The sequence below is a fragment of the Garra rufa genome, chromosome 12 (assembly GCF_049309525.1).
Source record: "Garra rufa chromosome 12, GarRuf1.0, whole genome shotgun sequence".
In the NCBI taxonomy this organism is placed as follows: Eukaryota; Metazoa; Chordata; class Actinopteri; order Cypriniformes; family Cyprinidae; genus Garra; species Garra rufa.
The window spans coordinates 27463695-27486943 of record NC_133372.1 but is presented as its reverse complement, the minus strand read 5'-3'; the positions used below and the strand labels follow the sequence as shown (position 1 = coordinate 27486943).

The 23249-nt window shown below is 36.9% G+C and overlaps 1 protein-coding gene across 1 annotated transcript in view; it reads left to right on the top strand.

Annotated features, from left to right (window-relative positions):
- Window positions 1–23249, top strand: part of ror1 (receptor tyrosine kinase-like orphan receptor 1) — a 183492-nt gene that overhangs the window by 115456 nt on the left and 44787 nt on the right. Inside the window, 1 exon segment of the mRNA XM_073851812.1 lies at window positions 21580–21651. Coding sequence (XP_073707913.1) covers window positions 21580–21651 — 72 coding nt within the window.

Sequence of the window (23249 nt, the reverse complement as noted above, 5' to 3'; positions counted from 1 at the left end):
AGATAAATGCCAAGTTCTGTCATGAAATTATATGGCACAGGCTGATGGCTTTTTAACACAATCTGATGATATTCACAGCGTTTAACTGATTGGCGCACAAGCTGATTGGTTCATGTTGCATGTGCAGCCAATGAGCTTGCTGCTTTACATGTAAGTGGCTGGATAGCATCCACTAGAGCATTTCACAGTGTGCTTTCAGAGTTCCTCAGAAACCCTCCACCTCCCCAGCTCCACCTGTATAGATCTGCTACAGGTCATATATGCTACTTGTGTACTTGTGTGGCAGTAGGACGTTTCTATACTTGCTTTGCAGCAGCAGCAGTGTATCATTGTCATTTTTCTTACATAAAATGTCTAAATAAAAATAGGTCTTTATTCATAAAAACCAACAGTATATCGGCTTTTATATTTTAGGAAGACAGTCCTCCGCAAGGTGATCATATTTGTGGGTCATTGGCCAAAAAAATCTAGTCTCTCTTTCTTATTCACCCAATACACGCAAAACCGTTCTCCAACTCAAAACAAAAACTTTTATTACCGCTGCATGAGACTTGATAAAACAAGTCTTCCAGAAGGAAAGAGGGGGTGTGGGGTTGCTGTCATGGGAGCAGTGGCCTCTGTAGACTGTCAGCGGTGGCTGCTCGTTTCAGAGCCTGTATGTGGACAGCCTTAAACCGCTGAGCAGCTTTTCCAGATGTGCGGAATCAAAGGCATTGCTCCACATCAGTCTACAGACCAATGGGCCAAAACCCCCCCTAGAGAGCCAGAGAAGCTCTTACTGTTATGCGAAGGACCCAGAACGGGTTAAATTATTGCTCATCATATCACTGAAAGGGCACTTTGGTTCAATTTACTTAAAATACTAACTGCTGTGAGCATGTTCCACATGAGGTGGCTAAAATTTATCAGTCTCCAGTTAAAGACAAGCCAACTTAAGACATACAGACTGTGCGCCCCTGCTAAAATGTGAGGTATTTGGCTTTATTATAGAGAGATAAGATTGTCTCAACACAGGTTTCGTCCATATGAGCCTTTTAAGTTATCTTAACATGTGATCTCAAGGGTAATTGTTTGAAGGTACTTATGTGATTGTCTTGATAGCTTTCGGGCATTTAAATGGCCGTGAGAACTGTGACATTAAGGTAATCAGAATGTCATTGGCGGTGGCGGATTCATTATTTAAATATCCATAATTTAGAGTGAAAGTCACCTTGGTCATATAGTGCTTATACCAGGAGTTCTCAACTCTGGCCTTCGAGGTCCATTTTCCTGCAGAGTTTAGCTCCAACCCTAATCAAACACACCTGAACAAGCTAATCAAGCTCTTCATCATTACTAGAAAGTTACAGGCAGGTGAGTTTGATCAAGGTTGGAGGTAAACTCTGCAGGAAAGTGGACCTCGAGGGCCAGAGTTGAGAACCTCTGGCTTATACAATACACATTGTTTCAAAGCAGCTTCATAGTAATGAACAGGAAAATAACAGAATCAATGATGCAGAATAGGAGACAATTTTTTTTGCAAGACGAAAAATACGTACCAATAAGTACATATCACTGCAGTTTCCAACAGAAATGAACACTAGAGGCAGTAAAACAGCGAGCACTTACAGATCCATATGTTTCGCATTCTGGACGTAACAAGCTTGCTCAGTAGCTCAGCATGGAATGGACTTAGGATGCGGAATCCTTGGGTACAAATCCCGTGAAAAACATGACTCCCGATGAAAGAGCTAAAAGATGAGAGATCAAAAAACAACCTAAAACAGCATGCTTGTGATTTTAATTTTATTTTAAAACGTCACAGAGAATTAGAATTATATATAGCTCCACTCAATGAACATTTCAAGTCAGAACTGCGGTGGCACGTACAAAACCAACATCACGTTCATCTGTTCTGGAAAAAAAACCAAAAAAAAACGAGTAGACATTGTACTTTGAATATGTTACAAAACGTAAATGGAGGTACGTATTTCGCGTTTTGCGATAAAGTTCCCACATGTACGCTTTCGTCATGAGATCAGGTTGTAATGAAACCAGTTCAACTTACTGTAAGCAGCTCTACAAAAGGAAATATTCATTATTCAGCTCAAATATTGATTCACCTCAGTTTAATAATAGTGTCAGTGTTCCAAAAGTAATCATTTATAAAACAATTTAATTCTACTATAAAGCAGCTCAACAGAAAACAATATTTTGTCATTTAGCTCAATTCAGTTTTTGTTCTCATCCAATATAGTCAGTGCAGTCAGTTCACTAAAGTTACTGAAATTCGTAATGCTCTTTCAAAGGGACCGCAGTTCACAACAACATCTCTAAAATATTATGTCCGTTGCCCTTTCATTAGCTGTGTTTTGTTATTCTGTCTGGTTATGATCCCGTAGATATGCTTTTGTTTAAAATCCCATGGATGCGCTAGAACTATGTCACTGTAATTGAAGTCATACTTTAAAAGAAGCCCAAAAATGCTTTGTTGTATCTCCAAAATGCTTGTGTGCTCATTCCACAAAACTTATTTTCCTTCAAAGACAGAACGCCCCAGTAGACAATATGCGTCTTATGCATAAGTTGACCCCCCATCTAACCTATTTCCATGAAAATCTGTCCCTGCTTCTAGAGCCCCTCTCTCGGGAACATATGATCCGCTAAATGAAGGCATGTGATAACATCAGAACCGAAATATTAGTGTAAACATCTTCCATATGCTATCAGATGCTGGCTTCGTCTACGGCCTAGGCTGCTTATTCCAACCTGCGTCGTTGCTTTATTGAGGGACGGACATATTGGAACTTGGAATTGGAAGAGGTAGCATTTGATCATATCAAGGCTTTGTCAAGACACCCTGAAGGGGGTAGAGCTGTCAGGACGGGGTAGATTTAGTACATGTGAACCTGCATGTGTCCCCAATTACCCAGATGTAAATGGATGGTTCCAGTCCTTGAGCAGAGGTGGAGGTGCTGAGGGGGGGTGAAATGCCTAATGAAGGCCAGACCCCTTCGCTCTCCGGACCTGTCTGTGCTGGGCCGAGGCTCCCCTGGTTACCTGCACATTATTAACAATTTAAAACAATGCCATTTAGAATTATTCCAGTGTGGTGTACTGATGGAGGGGCAGAAATAGGAGCAATATGTTGTGGGTTTTGTGCAGAATGCATGAGGATTTTATCTTGGTAAGATGGGAGGTCTCATAGCTAGTTGTGACAGGAAATTAAGTAGTACAAAATGGATCTTTCTTTGTGATGCTTTGATTTCACTTGGTGCTACATCTAGTGTTGTCAAAAATATCACGATTTCGATAAATATCGATACTGAAATATCTGAACGGTACCAATACAAATTTCCCAAAGTATCGATACTAGCCTAGCTGTCACTTTCACTTCTCTCCAAAGGCGCGGCAAACGCCACACGTGACCGCAGTGCCTGTCTCGTCTAAGTGAAGCGAATAGAAAGGCGAGTGCGGCGACCCCGTCACCGGCTTTGGCTGATAAAGAACACAGCAGCAGTGCTATCTGGAAATATTTTGGATATAAAGCACTTGAACACGGAAAGCCGAAGTACACAAGCAAGCCGATACAGTATGTAAACGTAAATAGTTGCTACAGAGCAGTGCTAACAAAAGGCGCTAACACTACTAATTTCGCAAAGCACCTGAAAGACAGACACCTGGATCTATATAACGAATTTCGAGAGGTTGGTAACTGTTCTCATTTTAACATTACTGAATCATTAAATAAGATTGCCTAGCTGATATGAGTGTTGTCTCGTTTTTTCACCGTAATCCGTTAATATAATCTGATTGAAGAATCTTAGACAAGTAAATACATCAGCTATGGTCAAATGCAAATTAACTTGTGCTTATTTAACTTCATTTAAAAAAAAAAAAATTAGTTAAATAATGCAATTTGTCTTAATGTTGATCCAGTGAGCAACTGAGCATTGTTTTCACGTGTGATGCATGCACGTTTGCATGGATCGTTGATTACTGTATGTGAATCTGGCATTAAAACCTGTTCGTCAAATAATGTTAATGTATTAACCTGCATTTATGAACGATGAGCAATGCATTTGTTACAGTATATTTTAATTTTTGATAACGGTCGGTAATAAAATTACAGCTGATCATGTTAGCTCTGGTCCAATAAAAACTATTTTAATTAGTTCATGTATTGTAATGTTAGTTTAAATTAACATTTAACTAAGATTAATACATGTTTTGGAAGTAATTTTCATTGTTTATTCATGTTAACTAATGTTAACAAATATCTAGATTAGTTATAGTTCAGTTCATTTTAAAAGTGTGGTCTAAAAAGAAAAAAAAGTTTGTTAAACAACAAAAACAACACACTCACAACCTACACTACTAGCTGTATTTGTATTTGAACAGCAAATAAAGTATGAAACAAACTCAAATGAAGCTAAGAAGCTGAACAGGGCTGTAGCAGTGTACATATGCACATTCCTCATTGTCATGTTATCTTGTTATATTTATCTTTAAATTAAAAAAGAAATTTACCCCTTTAATATAGTGGCAGTTTTTTTCTCTTTGGTATCGAAAATGGTATTGAATATCGATATTTTTCAAGGTATCGTATCGAAGTTAGAAATTCCAGTATCGTGACAACACTATCTATATCTGCTGTTTTGTCTTTTGTTTTTTTCTCTCTGTGACTTTGATTCAGACTTATAGTACTATTCTAAATGTTGGGTTCAGTAAGATTTTTTGAAAGTTTTTGAAAGAAGTCTCTGATGCTAAATGCTAAACATTATGTGATTTAAATATACAGTATAAACAGTAATATTGTGAAATATTATTACGTACTGTCCTTGCAGAACAGGACTATTAAAGGGATAGTTCACCCAAAAATGAAAATTCTGTCATTAATTACTCACCCTCATTTCGTTCCAAACCCATAAGACCTTTGTTCATCTTCTGAAGGCGAATTAAGATATTTTTGATGAAATCTGAGAACTTTTTGACCCTGCATAAGTGACATTTTCAAGGCCCAGAAAGGCACACTGTAAAAAAAAAATCTGTAAAATTGATGGTAAAAATCTTGGTGAAAAGCTGTGGTTGCCAGAATTTTACCATAAAAAAACAGAGTAGCAACATTTTTGGGTTTACAGATTTAACTTAAATTTATACATAAATTTCATTAACTGATATAATGTTAATATACCTACCTACCTAAGTACTAAAATCTGTTTTGTACCTTTGTAAAAGGTGGTGATGAGAAAGTCACATGATGAACCAAAACTTATATAAGGTGCACAGTGTCAATCACACAAACACTAAACAACCCACATGAAATGGAATCAATGCAGTAAACATCAATATTTAAAGGAGTAGTTCACTTTCAGAACAAAAATTTACAGATAATGTACTCACCCCCTTGCCATCCAAGATGTTCATGTCTTTCTTTCTTTAGTCGTAAGGAAATTATGTTTTTTGAGTAAAACGTTTCAGGATTTCTCTCCATATAGTGGACTTCTATGGTGCCCTCCATTTTTGAAGTTCAAACTCAGGGGCACCATAGAAGTCCATTATATGGAGAGAAATCCTGAAATGTTTTCCTCAAAAAACAGCATTTCTTTACAGCTGAAGAAAGAAAGACATGAACATCTTGGATGAAAAGGGGGTGAGTAGATTATCTGTAATTTTTTGTTCTGAAAGTGAACTACTCCTTTAACAACATTAGATGTAACGTACAATCCTAATGTACACAACTGATAAGAAACACATGGAATTCTGGGAATATCGATTTACGTTTTTTTAACTGTAAATTATTCATTCTTTTTCACTTCTAAAAACAGTATACTACTGTAAACTTAAATGTAATGTCTAATACAGTTTTTGACTGTATATATAGTAGGGGACTTACCATTAAGCAATTAATAGGTTTTACTGTACCATTAAATCATGATCACTTTTTACAGTGTAGTAGGGACACCGTGACATCAATGGTTCAACTGTAATTTTGTAAAGGTATGAGAATACTTTTTATGCGCAAAGTTAATTTTCATAATGCTCTTGTGAACGTGCATTGAAGAGAAGAAATTATTAAATAAAGTCATTATTTTTGTTTTCTTTGCGCACAAAAAGTACTCTCGTAGCTTTATAAAACTGTTTTATTGATGTCCTTACTGCCTTTCTGGGCCTTGAACGTGCCGCTTTTTTCTCGATTTTCATCAAAAATATCTTAATTTGTGTTCAGAAGATGCACAAAGGTCTTACGGGGTTTGGAACGACATGAGGGTGAGTAATTAATGACAGAATTTTTATTTTGGGTGAACAATCCCTTTAATTTCTTTCCAAAAAATTAAGGTTGTGTATATTTGAAAAAGAAATTATAAGCAACATATTTCTAAAATATAATGAAATATTTACAAATTATATAGTTTGCCAGTGACCACTTAAAAAGCATAAAATGTACTTTACTTTTTTTTCCCTGTCTGCTGCCTTTCACATCACAGAATAGTTATTAGTGAAGGGTTTGGACTGTGTGCGCTTTCTTGTGGTACCATCAGCCAATCATCATTTACATTTCTGGCTCATGTGATTCACTCAAAAGCTTCCATGACCAGACTTAAGTGCCCATGAGCAAAGATGGCAGCAGGCAGGTCTCGTGCGTCTGGGACTCCTGTCCCGTTGGACTTCTTTTCTGTATATCATTTCCTCTTGAAGTCAAGTCCTCTGGAAAGTCCACTTAGTTAATGCTTCATTAACATCTTCTCTTCACTTGCTGGTAGGCCCCACCAGTCTATTCTCTCTACTGCTAGTTCATATTATTGTACTATTTGGTCTGAGTTTTGTGGTGTGCTTTAATACAATCTTGTTTTCATTCGTCATTTTTCCCTGTTCACATTGAAGTCCATAAGTCTTTATGGATGGTTTATATAAATATATTGTCATATATTGAAACTTCACAGAAAATGTATAACATTTTGGAAGTTGAAATGATAGAAATAATTGTGTTAGTTTAAATGGATGGAAAAAGAGATCATATAACAAAATGATGAAAAAAAAAAAATGGACCATGTGCATAAGCTTATACACACACCCATGACTCATCTCTCATCGCTCTGGTTGTTTACAGCGCAGTGTCTAACAAGATCCAGGCTTCCCCCACATCATCACTCATTGTTCTTCCTTCAGTGCTGCCATGTTCACCCCATGAAAACACAGGCATATGAAATGATGTCCGACCAAAATTAATTTATATGACAAATAGCTATGTACAGAATCGTAATCATTTAGTGATGTACCATCACCCTGATGAAGTCACTATGATCTAATTTAAAAGAATGATAAAAGAAGCATGGCATCTTTTTTTATTTGATTAAATTTTTCTTATTTATTTTAAAATCTAAATGCATTTTAGTTCAATTTGTCTGTGTTTATAGTGGAAAAACACTGCGCCAGATTATTTCCTTCCCTCAAATTTCTCTCACTCATAATAAGGTTGGAGAGCCCTGCTTTCTTAAATTCCAGTGGAGATTTTTTTTTTTGGAGACATAATCTTATTTGTTCTGTATATGCGCTTCCTTTGATTATTCTTTGCTGAAAACCAATGAAGAGCGGACTAGATGCGACCTTTTTTTTGACGAGTCTCCATCTGGCAATCTACTTGTCTTCAAATAACCAGAGATGCAAGTTTCATTAGGACTGGAATCCCACTGACAAATCCTCAGCATTAGGAGCCAACTGCTGAGAAAGAGTCTGCTCCTCAAATGATAGTCTCTTTCAGACTCTCATTTCTGATGAAATATGTGTTTGGGTGTGGAATACCAACTTTGCCTTCTTTTTTTGGATGTTCAGTATATAAAAATAAATGTATGTTAATAAATAGTCAGTTGATACAGTTAAAAATGAAACGGCTGTACAAATAGAAGGTGAGAAATGTAAATTAAAAGTCAAAATTGTTTTATAGAGATATTGGTAGAATTCAAAATGTTTTTTCCTCCGAAAACATCTTCAGGGAAAGTTCACCCAAAATGAAACTTATCATTTAAGGTCCTTGAGTCTGAAAATTTTGAATGTTTTTTTTTTTTTTTTTTTTTATTTTTTGTGCAAACAATGCAGAGAATTGAACCTGATCCATTTTTTATGACGGACAAAAGTTTTGGAGGCAGTGTGTAAATGTGACACAACATTGAGAATTTCAGACTCAAATGCAGTGACCTTTACTCATACAAACTTTACTTTCTTCTGTTGAAAATGTCTCATTGTATTTTGTAAACATACAGTTGACGTCAAAAGTTTACATACACCTTGCAGAATCTGCAAAATGTTCATTATTTTACCAAAATAAGAGGGATCGTACAAAATGCATGTTATTTTTTATTTAATACTGACCAGTACTGTTCTAGTACCGCTTCAAAAGGAAAAACTATGCATTAAGAGCAGGGGGTATAAACTTTTGAACAGAATGAAGATGTGTACATTTTTCTTATTTTGCCTAAATATCTTTTTTTTTTTCATTTAGTACTGCCCTTCAGAAGCTACAAAAAAAAGATAGTTACATGTTTCCCAGAAGACAAAATAAGTGAAATTTAATGCATTGTGTTTTCTTCTGGAGCATCAGTGAGCGTTTGAACCTTCTGTTATAGTTGCATATGAGTGTGAAAAGATGGATCTCAAATTCATACAGTCCTTGTTGGAAAGGGTTCAAATACACAAAAATGCTGAAAAGGCAAAAAATTTGTGGGACCTGAAGGATTTTTCTGAAGAACAGCAAGGAGTTTAACCGTTCAGGACAAACAAGGGACTCATGAACAACTATCTCTAAACAAAAAAACAAAAAAAAAACATACAGCTGTGGATCATTTAGGTAACAACACAGTATTATTACATAAGAATCAAGTGTGTGTAAACTTTTGAACGGGTCATTTTTTCATATATGTAAACGTCTTTTATGTGAAATATCTTATTCAGGTCAGTACTAAATGAAAAATAACATTTGTATGATCCCTCTTATTTTGGTCAAATAATTAACATTTTGCAGATTCTGCAAGGTGTATGTAAACTTTTGACTTCAACTGTATGCTTGAGTAAAGTTAGATGTTTGGACCTTTTCTGCTCTGCAGAATGTCATACAGGTTAGTAATGACATAAGGGTGAGTAAAGGATGACAGAATTCTCATTTGTCTGCCAGAATTGCTGTTTTAATGCATTTAGCACCTGGTTAAACTGAATTGCAGACGGTTAGTGAGTAGCAAGCTGTTCATACACTTTGCTGCTTTTTGATTGTTTTTAATGTAAACGTGACCATTGTGCTCACGTCTTGCATCTTCTGCAGGGTCTTGCGCATAACAGGATTCTAATAATGCTTTTAAAATTAAAAATAATTTTAAAAATGTTTTTTTTTTTTTTTTTTACCATTGTTTCTATTCCATGCCCTGCGACTTGCTTTGTTAAATGCAAAAATGCATTGTGTGTGAATGGCCACTAAGATTTTTGCATGAAATTACTCCACGCAATGCATCCAGTGAATTCACCCTTTTCTGTACAGTATTTCTCTACATTTTTTTCTCATTTAAAGTATAACTTTCCCCTTGAGATTCATTCACCAGTTTTACAATCGTACAGATTATTTCATCAACTTCTTTTCGATTCTTTTACTTGACAGTTTATGCATGCTTCTCCCTGTGTTGTCTTCTTATGAAAGTCTTTGTGGTTTTCCAGAGGAATAATACTCAGCAGGACATCGCATATAACAGCAGAACTAATGTTTTTCTTTAATATAGTGAATCAATCAAAGTCTTCTTAAAACTTCCTCCGAAGGCTCCCTTGTTTTTTTACTTGCACCAGATGGAATATCCTTTGGTTTTTGGATAAATTTTGCCCAACTGACCTCAATTCTCTTCTATCTGTCTTTGTCACCATCCCTTTCACTTGCTTTTCCTCTCTCGTTCCGTCTCTTGTGCATATACTGTCTTCCTCATTATGTCAGCTGAAGGTTCTCTGGAATTCTTCAGCTTATTTCTCTAACCCTGGAGGGCTGAGCTTTCAAGAGACCATCCATTTGATTGACAGAAGTGAAAGCTGGAGGCAGCCAAAGCTGTAGACATCCCACTGGCACTTTCTCCAAAGCTGGCTAAGCAACAAGAGGAAGAATGGGCTGGGAGAAAGGAGAAATAATAAATGACTGTAAGTTTTACTGGAAACATAGGCGGTTCTGGCTCGTAATCTGGTTCATCTTGCCGTGACTGTCACACCATTGGGTCAGGTGACAAAGACATAGTATGTGAGCGGGGCTCTTAAGCCCACAGATGTTTTCCATTCCGTCTGGGCAGACTTGTGAATAGTGCCGTGCGACCATCGATGGATCACGTTTAAAGACAAACGGCTTGTATTGATCAATGTCCGAGTGTTTTATGTGATTAGTTTCCCAGTAGTGTTTTTATGGATATGTATCAACGCAGCAGTTCTGGGAACTAACAGCTTCTGCACACACATACCTCCGTTTCCACACGAATACTGTCTGGTGCTGATAGCGAAACACATCGCCCATGACTTATCTGTCATACTAGTCTCCCATTTCCCAGCTGCAAGGTTTACCATAAATCAGAGAGATTAACTTTTGCATAAAGGCAAGGAAGTAACCCTTTGGAAAACGAGTTTACAAGCACACGGAAACACCTGTGTGTTAAAAAATAGACTAAAGCCACTGATTTTTATTCGACTGTGGCTTTCCTTGGCCAAGTAGGTGTATTATCTCATCTATAATTCTCATATTTCGGGTATTGCACCTCTTTTGAGGTTAGATTTGTGGTCTCAATGATGACTTTAAGAATGGTGGGCCATGAAATTTGCAATTTTGTGGCTTTTAGTCCATATCTGCTAGCTTTGAGGCCATCTGTGTGCTCTTTTACTTTTTTAGCAAGTTATAAATGTGTGAGTATGCACATTTAAAATGTCTAGTTTTTCTCTTTTTGCCGAGTTAGCTTTTAGTGGCTGCTCTCCTTATGAAAATTAACCATGGTTTTACTGCAAATAAAACCAAAAACATGGTTTCTGTAGTTAAACCCAAGGTAACCACAAATCAACCATGGTTTCGCTACACTAACCATAGTTTAACCATGGTATTTGTAGTAAAACTGTGGTTACACAAATGGTTTTTTCAAATAAAACCAAAAAAAACATGGTTACTACAGTTAAACTATTGTAACTAACCACAAACTAACCTTTTTTTTTTGCTACTCCAACAATAGCTTAACCATGGTATTTATTGTAAAACTGTGGTTAGACAAATGGCAATGAATATACCATGGTTACTATAATAAAACCAGGGGTAATTTTCATAAGGGTCTATTCAGTGCCTGATGACAAATTTTTGATTTTTTTTTAATGTATTTATTCTTAATCATTCAATTTTAAGGATTTTTTTAAAAATTCTGATTAATTATCCCTTTGTTTGCTCATTTATCAAACTAGCATCTTAGCTTACTAGCTTAGCATAGCACTATAACATTCTGCTGGCAAAAAGCAATTTTCTCCATTGATGTCCACTCAAAAGTAGCTGTTTATTCTGACTAAATGAATTGTTTTTAGGTATAAAATACCATATAAATATAAATATTTTGAATGTGAATGCTAATAGATAGCGCCTTCTCAGTATTATACACCTTCTTGATGGTAATAGCAAGTAGCTGGAAGCCCGTTGCTGCCATTGAATAATAACAAAAAAGATAATTGCAACTATTTATCTTACAATTCTGACTTTTTTTCTCAGAATTGCGTGATACAAACTTGCAATTCTGACCTTTTTACTTGGAATTGTAAGATATAAACTGGTAATTGCGTGTTATAGTCAAAATTGTGAGATATAAACTTGCAATTGAGAGTTATAAAGTCACAATTCTGACTTTTTTCTTGCAATTCTGACTTCTTTCTCAGAATTGTGAGATGTAAACTCATAATTTTGAGTTATAAAGTCCAGTTTTGAGGGGGGAAAAAGACTTCAGACTTGGTTCTCAGAATTGCAAGTTTATATCTCACAAATCTCACTTAATAACTCACAATTGTGTTTTATCAATTCTGAGAAAAAAAGTCACAATTGTGAGAGATAAACTTGCAATTTGGAGAAAAAAAGTCTGAATTGTAAGTTTATATCGAGCACTTCTGACTTTATAACTTGCAATGGTGAGTTTATATCACGCAATTCTGACTTCATTTCTCATTTCATTTCTCTTATCTCAATTGTGAGGTAAAATATCGCAATTACCTTTTTTTTTATTTTATGGGCTTCCATAAGTAGCCATCATGGTTAATGGTTGTGATACAAACTAATGGCGCCTCATCTACTGACCACAATACAGCCATTTCGTTTCTCAAGTTGCATGCTACAGTCAATTGAAGCAAGTCGTTCAAAAAAGATGGGTGAACAAATAATACTACATTGGCTGTTGCTGACTATTTAAATCTAGCGGCGTGCAAATTCAATGACGCAATGATCTGTAGGTGCTAAAAAAAAGTACCAGGTACTAGGTACTATACAAAGTGGAAACTCCCCTAAAAGTGAGACGTACCGAGCCATACAATGCAGGTGTAAAGTGCCATAAAAGCCTACTGACTTTAAAAAAAAAAGGGACATGCCAACTTTATGCTTTAATAGGGAATATGCCAGGAAAGAAAACCATGCTTGTCAAGTCTGAATATAAACTCTCTTCAGTAAGCATTTTAAGGGTCTAGAGTTCAGTATGGAAGTAGTTGAGTAGCACCAGTATGGGGGCTTGAGTCCTTGACGTGAAGAGCTGAAATGATGGACAGCTCCGAAGCATCGCTGGTAGTCCTCAAACACTTTTTCTTGTAAATGTCATTTTCTGCGATCTTCCCTTTGGCAGAAGACAATCACTGCTTTTAAACGGTTTAAGATGCTGCACGACTCGCATCCAACTGTTTGCTTTGTTCATTACACTCTGCCTATTATTTCTATCAAGCTTGGGGAAAGACTGAGGAAAGGGTTCGGAAAGTCTGATCACAAGGATTTGGATCAGACCCTGGGCCTCCCGTGATGTTTCAACTGGAATGACATTCTAAATTGTCCCGCATTAAACGGGGCATCTCCGGTTCTTATTCGTCCCAAGCGCTTCTCAGAGGTTGCTGACTTGCTTTAGCAAATCTGTGTGAGTTACATATGGGATCTTTTGGAATACCGACAGGCTCTCGCTGTGTCTTTCTCTCTTCACCTGAGAACGTGCTTGTGTCCAGATTCTGATAATGTGAGTGGAGCCTGTTCCCCGCCAGTGGAGGATTTCAACATGTTGTCAGTCTGGCACTGGGAGATCGCTTTCTCCTGGCTGTCAGCAGAAAACAAATGACTTCTACAGTAGGTGGTAACCAGCAGAGCACATTCCGAAATGCTCCTGTGAGATCTCAGAGTGACCCGATATGCCCAGAGATTGCGTTGTGTGAGTACACGGGTCATTAAATGGTAAAGCAATATCATGTTTGTGACGTGTTGCGCCTCTGACAAAACATCACTCCGGGCCCCTGAAATTAGACCGTAGGTAAACGATGCACCGGCTTTGAAGTGGTTCGGGTCCTTTCAGGAATATGCTAATCTCCCACCATTGATCTTGATTGCATGGGATGTCCTGATATAATACCCATCAGCCTATGTGCTGCACTGCTGTTTCAGCAACACTTTAGCCTGCGCTGAGGAAGCTGCTTTGAAACTGTAGCTTGCCAAGCTACAAGCTACTCATAATTTAGAGCAGTTCAACTACAGCCAAGCAAAAGTAGTTGGCTACACTACAAGCTACTAATGAAAAATGCTATAAGCTACTAATAATTTAAAGTGGTTATGCTGCAGCCAAGCTATGTAAATGGAAAATAGTTAAAGGGTCAGTATATACATAAACACACTGTTGTTAAAGTTTGGGGTCAGTACAATTTTCATAAATTAATACTTTTATTTGGTAAGGACGCGTTCCATTTTGGAGAAGTGTCAGAAAACACATGTATAATGTTACAAAAGATTTCTATTTCAAATTTATTTTAACTTTGTGTATGTCAGAGTCCTGAAATATAGCTTTTTAACAGTTGTGTTTTTGTTTTACTCTAAATACAACTTTTGAAAAATAAATGTAATTTTTTTTTTTTCTTGAACTGCAGAAAATGAACTGATTCACTAGTATTAAAAGGAACCCTGGGAATTAAGTAAATTAAGACTTTTATGGCTTAATATAGCGTAAATTATGTTTTTCACTGAAATATGTTGTAGAAAACCTATTAAATATTTACGTTATTTAAAAAATCCACATTGTTTTATACATATCTTGGCCTATAGGGGGCGCCATTAATCCAATGAAGTAAAATGGTTGCAATCAGTAAGCTTCTGGAACAAACTTTTGCTATTTTTACAGCAACACAAATACTGATACAATTACTACCATCAATTTTTCCCTACAAGGGGTCTAAATGCCCTCGAATATCGAGTGAAATCCACACTGAGAAACTCATTTAGTGGCTGTGGCGTCATGACAAGCATCCGCATGTTTTCATCCTGTCAGGATGGCATCTAGCGTTTCTTGTCTCTGCCATTTTTAAGCTCTTTCAGTAGCTGTGTGGTCTACTAAAAGCCTCAGAGGCATCAGGGCAAAAGAGAAAAGAACCAAGACGCAGGTCTTTAGAAAGTTAGATACATCCACAGGCATCTTCCCATTTTTTTCTCCTCTTCTTTTGGCTAAGAAAATAGTAAAGACTTACATTACTTCTCTTGTTGCCCTTCAACTGAAAATTACAACCAAAAGCCACACAATGTGTCTGTAAACCATGTAAACAAAAATTTGCTGTAGCAAAAAAAAACTCTTATATTAGCTTTAGAGCTAATGTCCATTGTTTACAGCTAAGTACTTTCCCCCTTGGGCTAATGCTAGCTCATTCCCTTTAGCTCCCAAGAGGGCTGCCCAGCAGTGGGCCTGGCTGTTGTCTTGCTAAGGAGGGCTAACCGGAGGAGAGGCTACCTTTCAGCTGCATCAGAGGCTTTGTTCTGCTCTGGTGTTTGTTGTGCTAATGGGAAAGGTCCTTGTATTACAGCGTCCATGGCCAGCGCTCACCCTGGTTCATTGCCCAGTCTCCAGCCTGTCTACGCCTGGTCTATACCGGGCCATCTGGGTCCCTGGAGCCTGAACAGAGTTATCATATTACAGCTCGGCTTCCTGAGACAGGACGGTGGGGTAGGCGGTGGAGGATTTGGGGGCGGCTTGGTTCCTGTTCCCCGTAGTGCACTCAGGTGGAGTTATTCAGGTGGAGTCTTGCTGATCCTTTTATATGGATCAGGTGACACCTGAGAAGGTGAAACAGCCATGTTCCTCTACCGTGGATCTTCTCCATCTCTCTCTCACTCAGGTTTACTCTCCTGTCTGAGGTGGGTGGGAAACACCTAGCCAAGATAAACCTCAGCTTTTGGGCCGGGTTCAGCACCCACCTCCAAACACAAGAGTTTATGGTCGGAATCATCAGCCCGGGCTTTTCCCTCACATTCTCCCTGTCATTAAAAAGCTTTATTGTCTCTGGCCCAGCTAGCCTCACATTTTCCATTCACATCCAAGTGCCGACGTAATTATGCTAATAATTCATTAAGGTCGACAGGCAGTGTTCGAATGCAGGAAGATCAGGCAACGCTCTATAAAGACTCAGCCAGCTGTTCATTTTATTTAATGGTTTGAAAGGGGACCTTACGGTTAGATAGTGACAGAGTAATTATGACCTCATTATTTATTAGAGTTAAAGACTTTGTTCATTTCCAAATGTTCTTTTAGTTGACGTCAATAGTGCTTATAGTTTTTGTTGCTTTGGTTAGAAACCATCTGCCTAAGATCGATCGATCTATATCAGTTGATCTATCTATCTATTTATCTACAGCTGAGGTGCATGATGTTGTTTACTTAGTACTGACCTGGATAAGATATTTTACATGAAAGATGTTTACACATAGTCCACAAGAGAAAATAATAGTTTAATTAAAAAAAATTACCCTGTTCAAAAGTTTACATCCCCTTGATTCTTAATACTGTCTTGTTACCGGAATGATCCTCAGGAAAAACCATGCATTAAGAGTTGGGGGGTGAAAACTTTTGAACAGAATTGAGTTGTGTACAATTTTCTTATTTGGCCTAAATATTAGTGGTGCAACGGATCACAAAACTCACGGTTCGGATCATATCACGGATTTGGAGTCACGGATCGGATCATTTTTCGGATCAACAAAAAACAAACAAAACAATTTTTTTTTTTTTAATAATTACTGAATGCTAACTTTAAGTACTTCTAATCCACAGCAAAAACTACTAGCTGAACTAATAAAGTCAATTACAAAAATGACAAGTGTAGATGAATACAACATAAAGTTACTAATAAAATCAATAACACTAGTATTCAGGTGCAGAAATTTAATATTTAATTGTAAAATAACTAGTGCTTCTCACTGCAGGTATAAATAGGACGCTGTGTCTTTAAGGCCTAATGCACGTCTCTAATACTGGCACGCATCTTTCTTAGCTGTTTCGGTTTACTGAAGACATAACCGACTGTGTTTACCAGAATACCAAAACGGTTATTAAACATAACTTTGTATGTATGTTAAGAGAAGTTTTAAAGAGGAATCAATCTGTGAATCACGCAGTTTGAATCGCGCGTCTCTCTCTCTCTCTGTGCGCGTGCTCGCTTCAGGTATGTGCGGCAACGGGAAAAAAAAGAAAGAAACAGCGCGCGTGTTCTCTTTTTCTGCAGCAGTTTAAGTAGTTTGAATGGTTAAATTGGCAAGACAAAACATATGCAAATTATACACTTTTACTCTATGAAGGTTCAATTTAACAGTTAATCCGCGAACCACATGCGTACCGAACCGTGGGGTCCGGTCCGTACGGATCACGGATCATCTGCGATCCGTTGCACCCCTACTAAATATCATATTTTTTTCATTTAGTACTGCCCTTCAGAGGCTACAGAAGATTTCCCAAAAGACAAAATAAGTAAATTTTACCCTGATCTTTAAATTAAAAAAATGTACATCCTGCCAGGATGGTATCTAGTGTTTCTCGTCTCTGCCACCTGTAAGTTGTTTCAGTAGCTGTGGTCTACTAAAAGCCTCAAAGGCATTAGGGCTAAAGTGAAGAGAACAAAGACGCAGGTCTTTATGAAGTTTTATTTGTCCGCAGGCATCTTCCCATTTTTTCAGTAGCTCACAGAGTACAATTTCATGTCATCGAAATAATGGCGAAATAATATAAAATATGTATAAAACAATGTGCTTTATTTTAAATAATGTAAATATTTCATAGGTTTTTCTACTACATATTTCAGTAAGAGACTTTATTTACATTATATTAAGCCATACAAGTCTTAAAAACCCAGGGTTCCCTTTAAGGTGCATTCCTGGATAAATAAAATAGTGAGGAATAGTCAAAATCAAGATCTTCATCTACATTTATTTGTGCAATAAGTGAAGAGAAAGAACATAACACAGAAACCAGACTGAAATCTGCAACCATTATGTGCTTCTAGATGCATGCTTATTGTGAATGTTATACCAGAGATTTTCCTGTGCCTTCTCGTTTGATTTTTCAGGTGTACTGCTTTCCTTTAAGGTCATAATTAACAAATGTTCCCAATTAAAGCTGCCTTTGTTGTTTGGCAACATTAGAAAGGTAATCTCCAAATTGCACTGCAATTTACCTAATATTTCATGATTAGGTAATGATGGGTAGCTAGCAGATGTGGACTAACTGCAGTAAAACTGCATTTCATCTGTTTTGATATATTCAGCTGACCTGCGTCGCACCAGATGAAATGTATTATAAATAGGATTGTCATAAAAAAAAAAACTTTATCGATTAATTGTATGAATAAACTGATTAGCTAATCAGATGAATCACAAATAATTGCTTATATAAACATTTGCAGACAAAAATGCCCCCAGATTAATGTAATTCAAATATGTCATTGTGGCAAATGAGTAATTAATTGAAAATACATTACAAAAAGTGGTTTCAGTAGTACACCAGTCACAAGTTTTTGAACAGTAAGATTTTTAATGTTTTTTTTTTTAAGAATTCTCTTCTGCTCACCAAACCTACATTTATTTATTTATTTATTTTATTATTTGATCACAGGAATAAATTGCATTTTAAAATGTATTCAAATAGAAAACAGTTATTTTAAATAGTAAAAATATTTCACATTATTACTTTTTTCTGTACTTTGGATCAAATAAATGCAGGCTTGGTGAGCGGAAGAGACTTCTTTAAAAAACATTAAAAATCTTACTGTTCAAAAACTTTTGACTGGCAGTGTATGTGTGTGATTGTCAAGTTAAAAGTGATGATTACACCATAAAATGTTACTGTAATGTGACACTTATGTATATATTTAGATGATCCTAATTTGGGGCCACAGTTGACTCAGATGAAAGTGACAGGTCATGCCAAAATGAGTAATGGTTTTAATGTAATGAGCAGATGATGTGAGCTGTCAAAGATACATCACTAATGAGCCTAATTCGCATTTGCTGTCAATGTCATCGTGGAAGTGGCATTAAACCACCTGCCCCTGCAGCTGCTAGTCTTTACCCCAGCAACAGTAGCATGTGGTGGTTTATGTGTGTGTGTGTGTGTGTGTGTGTGTGTGTGTGTGTGTGTGTGTGTGTGTGTTACACAAGTTCATTGGCACTAACAGGTGTGTGTGTATATCAGCAGCTCATTAAAGTGGCATGTTTTCCAACACCAGGCATATTTAACATTAAATTAACACCCAGTTAACGTAATAACACCTCTGTGTTCACACTTTGACGCTTGTCTGTCTCTTTCTCCACCTTCTCACTCTCTAGCTGTGAGATTTGTGTATTTACTTCACACCACAACTAGAGCTGTGTTAAAATAAAACCTAGAGAGCTTCTTCGCTGACTAGATGTGCAACTGCCTTCTAAGACAGCATCCTATCTGTGCAATATCATAAGCCTACTTTTTTGGACAGGCATTGTGGAGAAACCAGTGAGGCTGTAAAATTCCTTCGAAGGCAGTTCACAGAACAGTATAAATTTTTATTTGAGTAATATTTTCGAATCGAAGCACACCTTTCTGTTTTTGGCATTCATGGAACTAGGTAGAGCAAGATGTCCACAAAAAGTGACCCTCCCTCCCTCAGTGTAGTTCCAGCAGAGCTCTGAGCCTGTCAGCACACTGGAGATTTATCCTCCAATGTGAGCCCAGTCAGCAGGGAGTCTGTGTGATCCATTACCAGAACTCAACTTTACATATGCACTCATGCACAGACGCAAATGCACACACAGTGTGAGCATGTGTTTACTTTGGTAGTCACTGTTGACCGAAGTCTTTGTCTTCAAGGTTATAAGAGTGTACGTGCACTGTTTTAGAGTTTACTTGAGATTATGCTGTCAGTCAGAGCAAATGGCTTTTTTAAACCAAGTCAGTTTACACAGGAGCTATCTTGGAAAACAATTTTCTAATCAGACAATATGACTAATTTTAACTTAAAAGAGAATAAAATATGTTTACATATAGTCCACAAGTAAAAATAATAGTTGAATTTATAAAAATGATCCCGTTCAAAAGTTTACATCCTCTTGATTTTTAATACCATGTTGTTACCTGAATGATCCACAGCTTTGTGTGTGGTTTTTTTTTTTAGTGATAGTTGTTCATGAGTTTCTTGTTTGTCCTGAAGTCAAACTGCCTGCTGTTCTTCAGAAAAGCTGGTTTTCCAGCATTTTTGTGTATTTGAATCCTTTCCAACAGTGACTGTATGATTTTGAGATCCATCTTTTCACTCTGTGGACAACTGAGGGACTTATATGCAACTATTACAGAAGGTTTAAACACTCACTGATGCTCCAGAAGAAAAAGCAATGCATTAAGAAGCCAAGGGGTGAAAACTTTTCAACAGAATAGAGATGTGTACATTTTTTACTATTTTGCCTAAATATCATATTTTTAATTTAGTACTGCCCTTCAGAGGCTACAGAAGATAGGTACATGTTTCCCAGAAGACAAAATAAGTTTAATTTACTCTTATGTTCAAATTCTAAAAGTTTTCACCTTCTTAATGCATAGTTTTTCCTTCTGGAGCATCAATGAGCATTTGAACCTTCTGTAATAGTTGCATATGAGTCCCTCAGTTGTCCTCAAGAGTGAAAAGATGGATCTCAAAATCATACAGTCACTGTTGGAAAGGATTCAAATACACAAAAATGCTGGAAAACCAGCTTTTCTGAAGAACAGCAGGCAGTTTGACTTCAGGACAAACAAGGAACTCATGAAAAGATGTGAAAAGATGGATCTAAAACGTCTCCGTCTTTGTTGGAAAGGGTTCAAATACACAAAAATGCTGGAAAACCAAAGAAATTGTGGCATTTGTGGCAATAACATGCATTTTGTATGATCCCTCTTATTTTAGTAAAGTAATTAACATTTTGCAAATTCTAAAAGGGGGACTTAAACTTTTGACCTCAACTGTATAGTGGACTTCAATAGTGGCCAATGGTTTGAATGGCCAAAACTCAGTCTTAAATGTGCAAAGACTAAATCAGGTCATGTCTTTAGCAATAAGGTGATTGTAAATGCCTACATGTACACCTACCATGTTGAGTTTTGGGATTTCTCCCATTCCCATTTTGCAAATTTAGTCTTTCTGCTATTTATACTGCCTCTGGTTAAGCATACATAGAAAAGGGAGAGAAATTAGCTAATTCCGTACATTCCTGAAGCACCTTGCACCTCTTTTGGAACTCCTGTACTGCCCCGGTCCATTGTTTATTGTGTTCTGTAGTAAAATGATGGAAATATTCCTGGTCTGACTCAAAGGGGGCCATTGTAAGATGAGCATCACTAACTCCACACCTGTCAACACTTGCCCATATTGTGCTGCTACACTATAATAAAATGTCCTTTGCACAGTAACAAGTCTGTAATCTTCATATATTAGAGGCAGTTTTACCTGCACGCTCCTGAACACACACAGAGCGCTAATAGCAACATGACCGTCTCTTTAATTTCACATTTTTTTCACATTTATAAAAGTTCTCACAAAAGTGAATTGAGGCCAGAATACTGAACTGAAAACATATTAAAATCAGATTACTATCCATAATCCCTGTTGAAAAAATAGACACAATCACAAAATTTGTAATGGTTTTACTGGATATAATAGAACTTGTATTGGTTTTAATGGAAAATGTAATGGACTCTGTGTGTTTCTAATGGTAATTGGTCACCTTATATTGGTTGCTTGTTAAATAAATCCTAATTGAATATGTCCCAAAACACTACAGAAAACCATTTTTAATAGTTGTAATGGTTAAAAGTTGATGGTTTGTAATGGTATTTGTAGTGGAAACCATTAGAATTTCTGTGGTTTCTATGGTTTTTTTTAGCAGGGATGTAAAACATTTAGTCAGTTAGCCCAAAAACTGTAACTAAAATGTCTTAAAATATAAATTAAATTAGGGATCATGTACATTTTCACAAAGTAAACTGTCTATCTATTACCTTCACTGTACCATGATAGCACCACAGTCTGCAATGTGCCTCTCTTTGACTTTCTCTTCTGGCTTTGTATCTTCAGGGGCAGAGATTCCTTCAGACCCAAATGTGGTGGCCGCCTCCAGTTGGAACATGTCCAGCGGAGCTGAAAGAGGTGAGTTTTAGCCCCAGCTCTGCTAGGCCACTCAGGGACACCATTAGGACTGCAGTCATGTGACAGATCGGCAGCGATCGCTGGATGTTTTGTCTGGAGATGAATGTTAGTTTTGATTGCCAAAGCAGACAGCATTTCTAGCAGGAACATGTGAGCTCTAGGATGGCAGTGTTTTGAAAGAGGCTTGTTATGTGTCTTAAGTCATCCTAATTCCTCGGTCTGGGACAGTGCGGAGTAATTTGGGGGTTTCCGTGGTCATGGTAAACCTAGATCTGTTGTGTCTGTGCTATCGTTTTAGATGCAAGTTGGAACAAACGTCAGGGAGAATTCAAGCAAGAATGTATTTTCCATAAGATTTCACAGTGCCATCGTACAATAACTTCATTTAACTTCTCTCTCATTCTTTTTTCTCTCTCTCGTGAATGCACATGCACAAATACCTGCAAATAACTAAAGCACTTAGTTTCATTCTTTCCATTCCAAGAATCTATTCTATCATTCTTTAATTTTTTATTTGATTTAAGTGTTTTTCCTGTCTTTAACAAAACTCAGTAGTAATTAAACTAATAAGAGAATTGGACTCATTATGTCCGCTATGTGGTTTCTCCAAATTGTTCTAATTGCTTTGGGATTGATATTTAAATCTCAGTCAGATTTGTTGCTTGGCGTTTAAATACAGCTGTCAACACAAGAACTTTCTTCTGACTTTGAGGCTTTTCCTTTTGACCAGCGGTTGACTTATGCTTTAGGTCAGAAAACAGAAAAGGTTTAAAGAAACAAAAGATCTCACAGAAATTGCTTTCTGCTATATATATATATCAGTGTTTCCCACACATAGACGAATCTGTGGCGGTGCGCCACAGATTAAATTCCGACCGCCACAGATTCAACACCGACAAAAAAAAAAAAAAAAAAATCAATACCGACCGTGATATTGCGTTTCGTTATTCTTTTGTACGCTATTTAAAACATGCAGTGAATTCGTTCAACTGCATTTCCTTCCATACTCTCTCTTCATCTCTCTGTCATTCACGCGTCTCTCCCTCAAACGCACACACGCACACAGCCCCTCCCCTCCGTGCATCTGTCTGTATCATATGTGGAGAGAAGACGGCTAGCGAAAGGTTGGTATCTCGTGAACACTTTTAACACACAATCACAGATTAAAAAGTGCTATAAAATATTTTATATTCTGAATACGATAGTTTCAGTTTGTTGATGTTACTGTAAGTCCCGACCCTTAGCAAACGCGATTGCGCCTTCTTTAGAAAGTTAACTAGTCGCGGTAAATCTATGGGTAAAATGTAGACTAGCCTAGTTGGGTTGTCGAGGTCAAAACACTATATGTAGCAGCTGTGAAACAAATAAAAGTATTATAAATTATGTTGTTTCTTTAAAAATCCTTTAAAACTTACACTCCCACTACTTTGATTTGTCTACTACCAATTTAGTGCATAAATGCAACAAATGAGAATTTTGTCTCATGGTTTTTTAGCGTTTTTATCACATCTCTAATTATATATTTTTTCAAAAATTACAAATGCTTGAAGTAAAATACATTTTATGTATCACAAATACTCTCAAAATACATGTATCTC